This window comes from Alligator sinensis, unplaced genomic scaffold (assembly GCF_000455745.1).
Source record: "Alligator sinensis unplaced genomic scaffold, ASM45574v1 scaffold794_1, whole genome shotgun sequence".
Classification (NCBI taxonomy): domain Eukaryota; kingdom Metazoa; phylum Chordata; order Crocodylia; family Alligatoridae; genus Alligator; species Alligator sinensis.
This window is the reverse complement of record NW_005842125.1, coordinates 531,516-542,994: the sequence shown is the minus strand read 5'-3', so window position 1 is coordinate 542,994 and position 11,479 is coordinate 531,516. Positions and strand designations below refer to the sequence as shown.

The 11,479-nt window shown below is 45.6% G+C and overlaps 1 protein-coding gene across 5 annotated transcripts in view; it reads right to left on the bottom strand.

Moving 5' to 3' along the window:
• Nucleotides 1-11,479, bottom strand: part of MAP4K3 (mitogen-activated protein kinase kinase kinase kinase 3) — a 138,733-nt gene that overhangs the window by 75,746 nt on the left and 51,508 nt on the right. For all 5 annotated transcript variants that reach the window (XM_025205673.1, XM_025205674.1, XM_006024921.3 and 2 more), the window contains 2 exons: nt 7,081-7,156; nt 1,993-2,051 (listed from right to left, as the gene is read on the bottom strand). In XM_025205673.1, coding sequence (XP_025061458.1) covers nt 1,993-2,051; nt 7,081-7,156 — 135 coding nt within the window. The remainder of the gene's footprint in view (nt 1-1,992; nt 2,052-7,080; nt 7,157-11,479) is intronic.

The window sequence follows — 11,479 nt, the reverse complement described above, 5'->3', positions numbered from 1 at the left end:
GCAGTAATAACCTTTTAAAAGGAAAAATACAAAGAGGCATCTTTAAAAAAAGAAAATCCCTTTTGCTGCAGAGCACATAACAGTGGTCCATACTTCCATTTTCTAGGGCAGGCAATTGGGCATTTAATTTCCCTGTTCAGAAAGATCCAAACAAACTGTTACAGGCAAAGAGATAAAGTCATTTTTTTGCCAGGGTTAAAACAAGCGGTTCTGGTAGAGCAAAACAATACAAATGGTTCCCTTCTTAGAAGGCTTAATCCAAACAGTTCAAATCTTTTCTTGCTGCAAGGGGGGCAACAAAGATTCTGAACTGCAGTGACCTGCTTATTTCTACCAAGTATGGGAAGAAGCTTGACTCCTCCCTACGAACACCTGCCAAATAAATGCTCTCTAAGGCAGTGCCTTGAGTCCCAGAGAAAAATTCCCCTTTTGTTTGGTTTGTTCACTGCAGCGCAAGATTAGACACTGCTCCATCCCAAATGACTATTTAGCTGGTAACTGGTACATACACCCAGTCACACTTAGTTTTAAGTTCAGTTATTTCATTTTTCTGTTGTTAATTACATATTCAAGAACTGCTAAAAAACAAAAAACAGAATTATGCAGAAAATGGAAAAAGACTTTAAATAAATTTTGAATTAAAGAAAGTGCTATTCATTTTATTTTCCATAACATGCATGTTACAGTGGTGCAGATTAAGCCAATAAACATATATTTTTTATAAACATAAAAATGTGCGTGTGTGTGTGTATGCGTGCGTGTGCACATGCGTGTAAATACTATTAGTGCCCCAAGTAACGTGATCATGCCCCTACCTAAGCTACCATGTAGTCCTGGTTTGTTCTATACAAACACTTCCCTTCTTTTTTACAGAGCTACTACAGGCTACATAAACCTGACCACCAAGGTGCTGGGTGATAGTATATCCCACCTCAATTTAGCTGGCTTATCCTTTACTTTGGGGGTCATATCAGGGAAGGAAGGAGACACTGTACAGCAGTGCAGAGGAAAATATATGCCAGAAGTCCTGCTTCCAAAGGGCTCCGACAGCCAGAATGGAGCAGTACTACTTCAGCCATACTCTTGTTCTGAGCTGAGCTCCAAAAGCAGAGCTGCTGCCTCTTCTGCCCTGGTAATGAGTCAGCTGGCCCTAAGGAAGCCAGCCCACTGTTTTTCCTTAGTACCTGCCTGTAGCAAACAACCACCTGTAAAAGGCAATTTACCAGCCTGTAAAAGGCAATTCTGACAAAAGGAAAAGGAATCTTTTCCTTCTTTGTCTTTTTAATAAGGGTTGAGAACAAACATTAAGTGTCCAAAAGTAGAAAGGAAAAGTCTTTGGGAAAGAACAGGAAACTGTACAGCTTGAGTAAGAGAGAGGTCATCAGCAAAGATACCCTTTCTTCACCTGCCTGAGCTTCTGTCAACCAGTGCATTCATGAGGATACAGGTGATAAAGTGTTGAAAAGACAAGTCAGAAAACACTTCAGCTGACAAGTGTCAAGGACAAAGACAAACATTATTCATGTTAGAAACTTCAAACATTGAATTAATAATTTTCAATGTAACATATAACCCTTCCTGTGTTCTTAGTTTTATTATTATTATTAATGCTAATGCAAATAATTCTCAATAACAGCAGCATGAAGGGCAAGTGACAATACATTTTTTGTAAATGTATGTAATAAGGGATTTAACAAGAGTGACGAACCTAAGAACAAGGCACATTTAAGAGGTGAAGAAACCCAACAGGTCAAAGATTGATTATTGCACACATCCTCCAGTAAATCCCATAAAGGGATCTGCAGCATATAAAGTGAGAGCCCCATCAAAAAATTAGTCTTATGTGTCACCCACTACACCAAGAAGGCTTTACTGATCAAATTGGTGGTGATGAGAAAGAAGTTATGATATAAGTCTCCCCAGCTCCTTTCCCCCTGCTCCAGTTTGCAGGAAATAACATGCAGAATAAAGCCCGCTGTATACATTACTTACAAATTCGTGATGTGGCTCTGTCTCTTTCCTTAAAGGTGGATCAAACTTTACTTGCCCAACTAAAGAGGAAAAACTCAAAGTCAAGATCTGGCATTGCTTATTGTAAGAAAGGATTTAGCTTCCAAGCAAGGTTGCCCACTAACTAAAATAATGAATTCAGTGTTAATAGCATATTACAGAGGTCAGCAACCTATGGCCTGCAAGCTGGATCCACTTTATGTGGGGCAGAGGCAGGAGGTTTTGGTGATGAGGGGTTTCGGCAGCAGCACTGCAGGGTGAGTAGTGACTGGTTTGGAAATAGCCCACATTCAGATTTAAGCTCTGTTAAAACAGTCCCCAACTCCAAACTATTGCCAGCCTCTGACATATTACATCTCTACTGATCTGCACTTTTGAGACACACATGCTTTGAGCTCACAGGCTTTTAGAAAGTAGTGAGCACTGGAGCCACACATGCTGTCTTTGGTACAGTATGGCAGTACTGCTGAGAGATGCTCCCCACTTGTTTCAATCAGAAGAGCCAGAAAAAAACAACCAAAATCTGAAGAACCATGGTAGGGAGTTGTAATTGTTCAGAGGCAACAGGCTTAGGATGGCACTATTTTCTAGATGCCTAGATGACCAGATTTGGTTGTATACATCCCATTTATGCACAGGCTAGCACTCTGTATTGACTTCATGTAGACAAACATGGACGGCTATGTACACACTCAGAATTGGGGTGCGAGGGGGGTGGTGGAGGACAGAGACAGAGGGACAGAGCCAGAGCATCTGGGCAAGGGGGGGGGCACATGCCCCCCCCCCCCCCCCCCCGCCCCGGGGGGGCACCCGAGCGGGGGGGGGGGTGTCCCCCCACAACAAAGTCCAGCGGGGGGGGGGGGGAAGGAGGAGTGTCCCAGGAGTGGCCACGGCGCTTCACCTGGTGCCCCCATGTGCCTGTTGCCTAAGCAGCGAGTGCAGCCTGTCAGGGGGTGCACCAGTGCTCTCAGGGGGTGCACATGCACCCCTGTGCATCCCCTATGCATCACCACTGAGCCAGAGTGGCCTATCTTTTCCCCCCAAACAGCTCAGTGGCTAGGGCGCTCACCTGGGAAGCCAAAAGACCTGGGTTTGCTCCCTCTCCCCCAAGAGGCTTTGAATCTGAGTCTGACTTCCCAGCACAGCACTAGTCACCACAATGAAGGTCAGCTATTATCCAGACCCTTTTCTCATGCTTCCTTTCGAAGCTGGCCTGGTACGAAGCTTTGAAAGGGAGGAATGTGGGTCTGGAGAAAGAGAGCAAGACACAAGTTTGGGGCTAATTAAAGTGCCTGCCAGCCTGGAAAGGAGGTGGCTCTAGTGAGGCAGAAGCTTTACCCTACATTACCCTCCATCATAGTTAGTGGCTCAACTCAGCTTCAAAAGGAACACTGGATAAAGTGCTGAGCAATGGCTGCTGATGTGTGGTGTGATGGTCAGAGTGCTCTGCAGGGAAATGAGGGAGATCCCAATTCAAACTTCCTCTGGACGAGGGGAGCTTAGAACCCTGAACCTCCAGCATCCTACGCGAGCATTGTAGCAACTGAGTTATGCAGTGAAAGAGGGACACATGGATGGACCAACAGACAGACATGCTCTCTCCCCTCCTCACTTTTTTCCTTCCAACTGTAAGTCTCGTGGGGCCCTGCTACACGTTCAAATTAAAGCTGGATAGAAACCAGCTATAGAGTTCTTACACGTTTTCAAGCACTAACTTTAGAGCTGGATAGTAATTTTTATTGTGTGATAATTACTTTGCACTTGGGGCAGGTCTAAAGTTTATTGTGTGATTAACCAGTTAACTGCATAATATGTATAATGTGTGGCAGGGGCCAGCACAAATGCTGGGTGCTCTTCCAAAAGGCCAGCAGTTGGTACATGCCAACTGTTGTGTGTGAATGAACTGAAAATAATTCAAATGCAGCAAACCTCCTTCAACTTTAACCAGGGAGGAAGGTGTGGAAAAGCTGAAGCAGGTTTACTGCATTTGAACTGTTTTCAGCACATTCACACACAACAGTTAGACCCTTGAACAGTTAGACCTGTTTGAAATGACACCAAGATTTGTGTGTCCACACCCAGTTGTGGGTCTTGGCTTATTCCGTTCCTGTGCAGAACCCCTCTACGTTACAGGTATGGCACAATTAATTTAATTGCACAATTATCTTGAGACCAGCTACATGTGCAAAGTACTTATATCACATGTTAGAGCTCCCACCTTGAACCTCAAAAATGTGCACTAACTGGTTGCTGTTGAATTTTAATTTGCATGTGTAGCAGGGTCTCCCCTGAGGCTGGGAGCCCCATCAGCTGTGGGCTCCCAGCTGCAGGGATACACTTTATCCAGTTGGAGCTGCGAGTCCCACAACTGTTCTGGGTCTCAGCAGCACCCCCCAGCTGTAGATGCTAGGCTCCTGCAGCATGCCTCCTGGTGCCAAGGCCCAGCTAGGTCCCAGTGGCCTCACACCATGACTGCAACTTGCCCTGCCCTAGGGGTGCATGAAACCCCCAGGGCTGGGAAATTGCCGCAGAGGCAATCTCCTTGCCCCAGAGGTTTCACGCACCCCCAGGGCAGGGAGATCACCACAGCTGCATCTTCCAGACTCAGGGGTTCATGGGGTGTCCCTGCAGTTGGGAGCTCTCAGCTGAGTGGGTGCCCAGCTGTGAGAGCTTGCTTCTTGCCTGTGCAGGGGGAGCCCAGGATCAGGCTTGCCCTGTACTGGCAATATGGCATGATGGGATCTAATGTGCAATTCTACATGTGTGGAATGACAGGAAGTGCGCCTGAATGAACTGCACATTAAATCCCATTGTGCCTTTACTTTCACATGTAGAGGGGGTCCAAGGCTGCTATGAGTCCACATGGGATGTGCATATGCGTTCTATGGCTGCTACTACACATGTTCAGTGAGACTACACAGTATTAATACCTAGTCACCCATAAGGATAGAGGCTACATGCCCAGGAACAGAATGCAAACATGGAGGCAAGCATTTAACCTGCCAATTATTTTTTTAGATACTTACTCCCTAAGAAACTCCCTAATTCACTAACATTAAAAATCCCTGGATAAGGGGCAAGGAGGAATCTTAATTTTTGTTAAAATCACCAATCTAAAAAATTCAAATTACTGTTAGTTTTATTAATCTTGTGGTTAAAGAAGCAAACAAATATTAATTGCATTCTTGCCTTCTGACTTGACTAGAGGTTAAGTGTGCAACCATTTTTACCTGAAAGTAAAACTGACAATATTAAAATTATAACTAAATGAGAAATGTGACGGGATAAAAGTTGGGGTTTTTTTTAATAAGAGTTCTCTGCCCTGGTTGTAAAGTTCCACAGGACTATCACTCCAACTCTAAAGAAAACATTTTATTATTGGTTGGCCCAAAAAATGTTTAATTTCAGAACTATTTAAATCAGAGCACCAAGGCACAGCACAAGCCAATACAGTAGTAGGACAATAACTTGCTGATTGAAGAGGGAATCTTTTGCTGCTCTTTGGAAACCCCCCTCTGATTTGCTGCCCAAGTGATACTGATAGGCTTTGAGAGAAATTTCATTTCAAGTCAGAAAAGAATAAATTAGGTGACTGTGGCGTCGATGCCTACACAGTCAGATGGGTCGCAAATTGGCTAGAGGGCTGTACCCAGAGAGTGGTGGTGGACAGGTCTTATTCGACCTGGAGGGATGTGGGCAGTGGGGTCCCCCAGGGCTCGGTCCTTGGGCCCGCACTGTTCAACACTTCACCAGTGACTTGGACGAGGGGGTGAAAAGGACCTTGTTCAAGTTCGCGGATGACACTAAGATGTGGGGAGAAGTGGGCACATTAGAAGGGAGGGACAGGCTACAGCTAGACCTGGACAGGTTACAAGGATGGGCGGATGAGAACAGGATGGGTTTCAATACTGACATGTGCAAGGTACTGCACCTAGGGAGAAAGAACCAGCAGCACACCTACAGGCTGGGGAACTCCCTTCTCATCAGCACAGAGGCAGAAAAGGATCTTGGAATCATTACTGATGCCAAGATGAACATGGGCTGACAATGTGAGGACGGAGTCAGTAAGGCCAACTGCACCTTGTCATGCATCCACAGATGCATCACGAGCAGGTCCAAGGAGGTGATCCTCCCCTTCTCTGCGACACTGGTCAGGCCTCAGCTGGAGTACTGCATCCAGTTCTGGGTGCCGCACTTCAGGAGGGATGTGGACAGCACTGAGAGGGTCCAGAGCAGGGCCACTCGGCAGCAGGGCAGGCCCTATGAGGACAGGCTAAGAGACCCGAACCTGTTCAGCCTGCACAAGAGAAGGCTGAGAGGGGATCTGGTGGCCATCTATAAACTTACCAGGGGGGACCTGCAGGGAATGGGAGAGTCCCTGTTCCCCCAAGCACTACTGGGAGTAACTAGGAATAATGGCCACAAGTTGATTGAGAGTAGGTTCAGGCTAGACATCAGGAAGCATTACACATTCAGGGTGGCTAGGATCTGAAACCAGCTTCCAAGGGAAGTGGTGCTCACTCCTACCCTGGGGGTCTTCAAAAGGAGGCTAGATAATCACCTAGCTGGGGTCATTTGATCCCAGCATTCTTTCTTGCCCATGGCAGGGGGTTGGACTTGATGATTTGCTCAGGTCCCTTACGACCCTACCAACTATGAAACTATGAAGTCCCCTTTCCATTAAGGCTTAGCAACAGTGAGATTTTATAGAGGGTTGGGAGGGAAAAGGTTAATTTATCTGACTAAAGGGCTTGGGGTGCTTTTGTAGATGTGATGGTCCAGGAAATGTACAAGAGGCAAGGATGATTCTATGATTTTTTGTGATATCCATTTTTTTCCTCCTGTTTATCTGACTAAACACATCTAAAAGAACATGCAATTCACATTGTGAGTATAGGAACAGACTATGGACAACAGTGAATGTAACTGCATATACACTCATTTTGTGATGGTTCTTAATAAAATGTTTTTAGTCATGTAAGATAGGCAAGAACACCATTTAAATAAAAATCTAATATCAAATTCTTAAATTTATAATGCTAAAAGTTCATAACATATATACATGCTTACAGTTTATTTCAGAACGTGTTTTTTCTTCTCTCACATTTCTACTCGTTGAGTGAATTCTATGAGGCACAAGAAGAGGCTGGAAAAGAAAAAAAACGCAAAACAAGCCTTTGTTACCAGAAGTATACCTTTTATTAAGCAAAGGTATCCTGGATTATATGTTTTACCAGTTTCTTTCAGATAAAATTAAAAAAAAAAAATCTTTATACATGCAGTGTCTAAAAGACAAAATGCATGAAAGGGTGTTTTTTTTTTTCTTTTACACATTAAATATATTATTACATTAACCTTAAATGCTGGTCAGGTACTAATAATGTGTATTGTTCCTTAGATCTGTATAGTTCAGGGGTGGGCAAAACACGGCCCATAGGTGAATCCGGCCTGCCAAGCGCTTTCATCTGGCCCACAGCACCCACCAAACTGTGCCCTGCCCAACCCTTCCACCCACAAGGTTGGGAATGAGGTGCCCACATGTACACACAGCCCCTAACATACCCTATTGTGCCTTGCTCCCACCCTTCTGGGCCAAAGGGACGGGCGGCCCAGCCAGCAGCAGCTTTGGCGCAGGGCTGCTGCTGCTGCAGCCCCCGGGAACCTACTTCACTTCCCTGGTCTCCTGCTGGCTCCAGGCAGCAGGTAGGGAAGCAGCAGGGGGCAGGGCTACAGCTGGGTGCGAGAGCGGAGCTCAGGGCTGGGGCTGGCAGCAGTGCAGACCCTGTGCCAAGGGGGGCAGTGGCAGTGTAGAGTTTGGGTGGGCAGCATGAGATTGTGAAGAAGGGTGGGGGGCGTGGGGACCCCCCACACTTCCCCCATGGTATGCAGCCCCGGCAAGCAGTGGCAGCAGGAACAGGCAGTTCAGGGCACAGGTGCCAGGCAGGACACAGCTCTGGCTAATGCTACACATCGCAGTGAGGAATGTAGCCTCCACTGGGCCATCTGTATTGCCAGCGCTCCCTGCCACTCACACACAGCCCCTGTATTTGCACAGCAGGGAAGGAAGCCCCACATGCTGGAGCCAGCTGCCTTCCTTGCCAGGGCTGTGCTGCACCAGAGAGAAGCCTCAGATACTGGAGCCGGCTGCCTTCCCTGCCCCCCCAGGAGAAGGCGCCTGGGGCTTTCCTCCCCTGCAGCACAGCCCTGGCCAGAAAGGCAGCCAGCTCCAGTGTGTGGGGCTTCCCTCCTGTGTCCAGCAAGTGCAGGTGCTGCACACAAGTGCCAGGGAGCACCAGTGATACAGACTGCCTGGTGGAGGCTGCGCCCCTCACTGATGTGCAACCCTGCACATATACACCCCCCCTCAACATACTCTATGCCCCCATACAGTCACAGTCTACCATACACACCCACCACACACCCACCCCAATCCCACATTCCACCACCCACAATATACAAGGCTAAGAATTTATTTTTGAGTTATTATGCAATCACCTCTATATACACTATGTAAGCACAAATCATGCCAAAAAATATTTTGCATAATAAAATTAAAATGTTATAGTAGGTGTTTGACTTTTTGTGTGTGATTGTTTTTTCTGGTTCTAAGATGACAACGCTCCCTTCCAAAAGGAGTATTTCTGGGGGGCAAGGGGAGGGACTTTCAGTGGCAAAGGTCAGGGGGTGAGGGGTGGCAGGTGTCAAACATTTGACATGCTTGCTGGTATGTTAATTTCTAGGCTTAATTTCAGCTATAATTATGATCTTCAGTAAGAAGCTTTCCACTAGGCAACAGTGAAAGAATTTAGGGAACTTTAATCTCTCTAATGCCACAAGCAGGCCTCAGCAGCAACGCACCTACATGTGCCTTAGGTATTTTGCCTAAGAAAGGTTTTCTTCCCTAAGAAAACATGAATCTTTTCTACATATTCTAAAAGTAGCTTCCCACTGATTATAAATGGTCTCCAAGGTGTTCTGTTGGAGTTGTCTGGGTTTCTCTGTAGGGTTTTCCTTTGAGCTTCTTACTAAGCCTTATTCTATATCAGTTTCCATTCTTAGATTTGTGAATCACATGCCAAATAGCAAGGAGGCTGCCTCAGTTTGTCACTTATTCCACTTGCAGATACCATACTAAATTTCTTGAAATGGTCTATTTTAACCAGGCTGATTTATTGGTAAAATGAAAACTTTCTGGAGAGGTTATTGTAGGAAATATTTACTTCACTGCTTCTGATAAAAGAGGAAAATAATGGAAGGAAGGATTCTTTCCCATTACAAATTTAATGATTATTCTACTGCTTCTGGGTTTGTAACACTTTTGTCTCTTTCCTCATACATTTCACTTTTGTGGTGACGCCACCACCTTCCTTTTCTGTTCCTATGGGCTCTGAGACAACTTGCTGAAGCTGCTTTGGGGTTTGGCCAGTAGCCCAGGTTCTCAGTAATCTCTTCTTTAGATTTTTCTTTTTGAGGGAGACTTATTTCTCTCAGAACTCCATTCTGGGTAATGAATTTTTTTGCTCTCAAGTGCTTCTTTGGGCACTTGTCTGGACTTTATTCCCATTACCCAGTTTAGCCCCTTTACCCAGTTTAGCCCCTGTGTAGTGAAGATCAAGCAAGTACAAGGAGCAGAAAATAAATGCTTTCTTGGGAATCAGGTGAAAGTGAAACAAATTGCTCTTTAAGAGTTAAAAGTGCCTGCCAGCACAATTATAGTCCCCATGGAATCAAATGACCTCAGCAAAGAAAGATTTTGATATCAGCAACTGCTTTAGGGGCTTTAGATGACAAAGATGCAAATCATATTGACTCCTATATAGAGGAACCTAAGACGGAACCTGTAAAAGCTGGAAACCTACTCAAGCAGGAACGTTTTCATGGTTCTGGCATGCCTTATGGGAAGTATAGCTATTTAAGTTTGCATAAGCTAGAAACTAAAGTGAAAACAGAAAGGAAATTTGGTGTCCATTTGTAGAATCATCATGTAAATCACGGAAAGTAATCATCCATTTGTGTGTGTGCATGCGTGTGTACCGGGGTTGGGCTGGGATGCTGGGACACAGAAAGAAACTATGAAGGAGAGAGTCTGGAGTTTGACAGAGAACATAAGCAGGAACCAGGTAAGACCCCACAGCCTGAGCTACTGCCCTCTTGCTTTATCCACCAATATGATGGCATGCCCAGTTGTTTTTTCCTATGTTGGCTCACAGAAATTGTCAATCTTTTGGTATCAAGAAGTCCTGCTGTAAGAACAAAGCTTTGAGCATACTTCAAGGCTTTCTTATGCATTAGTGAAAAACACTGAACATAGGGATTCTTTATATTTGGAAATTAACAGGAACGTTGGCATCAGAGACTCTATATTTTGTCACTATGAAGAACCAGTCACTTACTTCTTGCACTGATCAAGACATTTAAATCAAATAAGGAAAGCATCCCTATTCTTAAAACTCTTCTGTTCTGCAATGCAGAAGAATTTCATAGTCATAGAAAATGAGGGTTGAAAGGAATCTCATAAGGTCATCTAGTCCAACCCCTTGCACAAAGCAGGACCACCTCCAATAATACCATCCCAGTGAAGGCTTTGTCTAGCCAGATCTTAAAAGCCTCCAAGGATGGAGATTCCACAACCTCTCTGGGTAACCTGTTCCAGCGCTTTAGTAAACGCCCTGTGAGATAAAGTTTTTGCTAATATCTAACCTAAACTTCCCCTGCTGCAACTTGAGGCCACTGCTCCTTGTTGTGTCATCTGTTACCACTGAGAACAGTCTAGCTCCATCTTCCTTGACATGGGTGACTGGTGCCTCCCAAGTTCTTTGCCTCTGTTTTCTTGGACAGGGACCAGGACAGCTCTCCCACCACAGGTAGGGGCAATCTTGGGGATAGCACTGCCAGGCCTCGGGTCTGTGCAGAAATAGTTAGGGATTTTCTGGAAGGGCTGGATGTTTTTAAATCTGTGGGCCCTGATGCCTTCCACCCATGGGTGTTGAGAGAGCTGGCGGGGGTCATTGCTGTGCCCTTGACCTGGCTGTATGAGCGATCGTGGTCCACAGGCCAGGTGCCCGGAGATTGGAAACTAGCTAATGTGGTCCCCATTTATAAGAAAGGGAGAAAGGAGGACCCAGGAAACTATAGGCCCATAAGCCTCACATCGGTCTTGGGGAAAATCCTTGAAAAAATTATCAAGGAGCACATCTGTGAGGGGCCAGCAGGGGAGATCATGCCCAGGGAAAAATCAACATGGGTTCAAAGGCAGGTCCTGCCAGACCAATCTGATGGCCTTTTATGACCAGGTAACTAAATCCCTGGATGATGGTGTCGCCATGGACATAGTCTTTCTGGACTTTAAGAAGGCCTTTGACACTGTCTCTCACCCCATTCTCATTAATAAATTGAGCGACTGTGGCATTGATACCTACACAGTTGGATGGGTCAGAAATTGGCTGATGGGGCGCACCCAGAGAGTGGT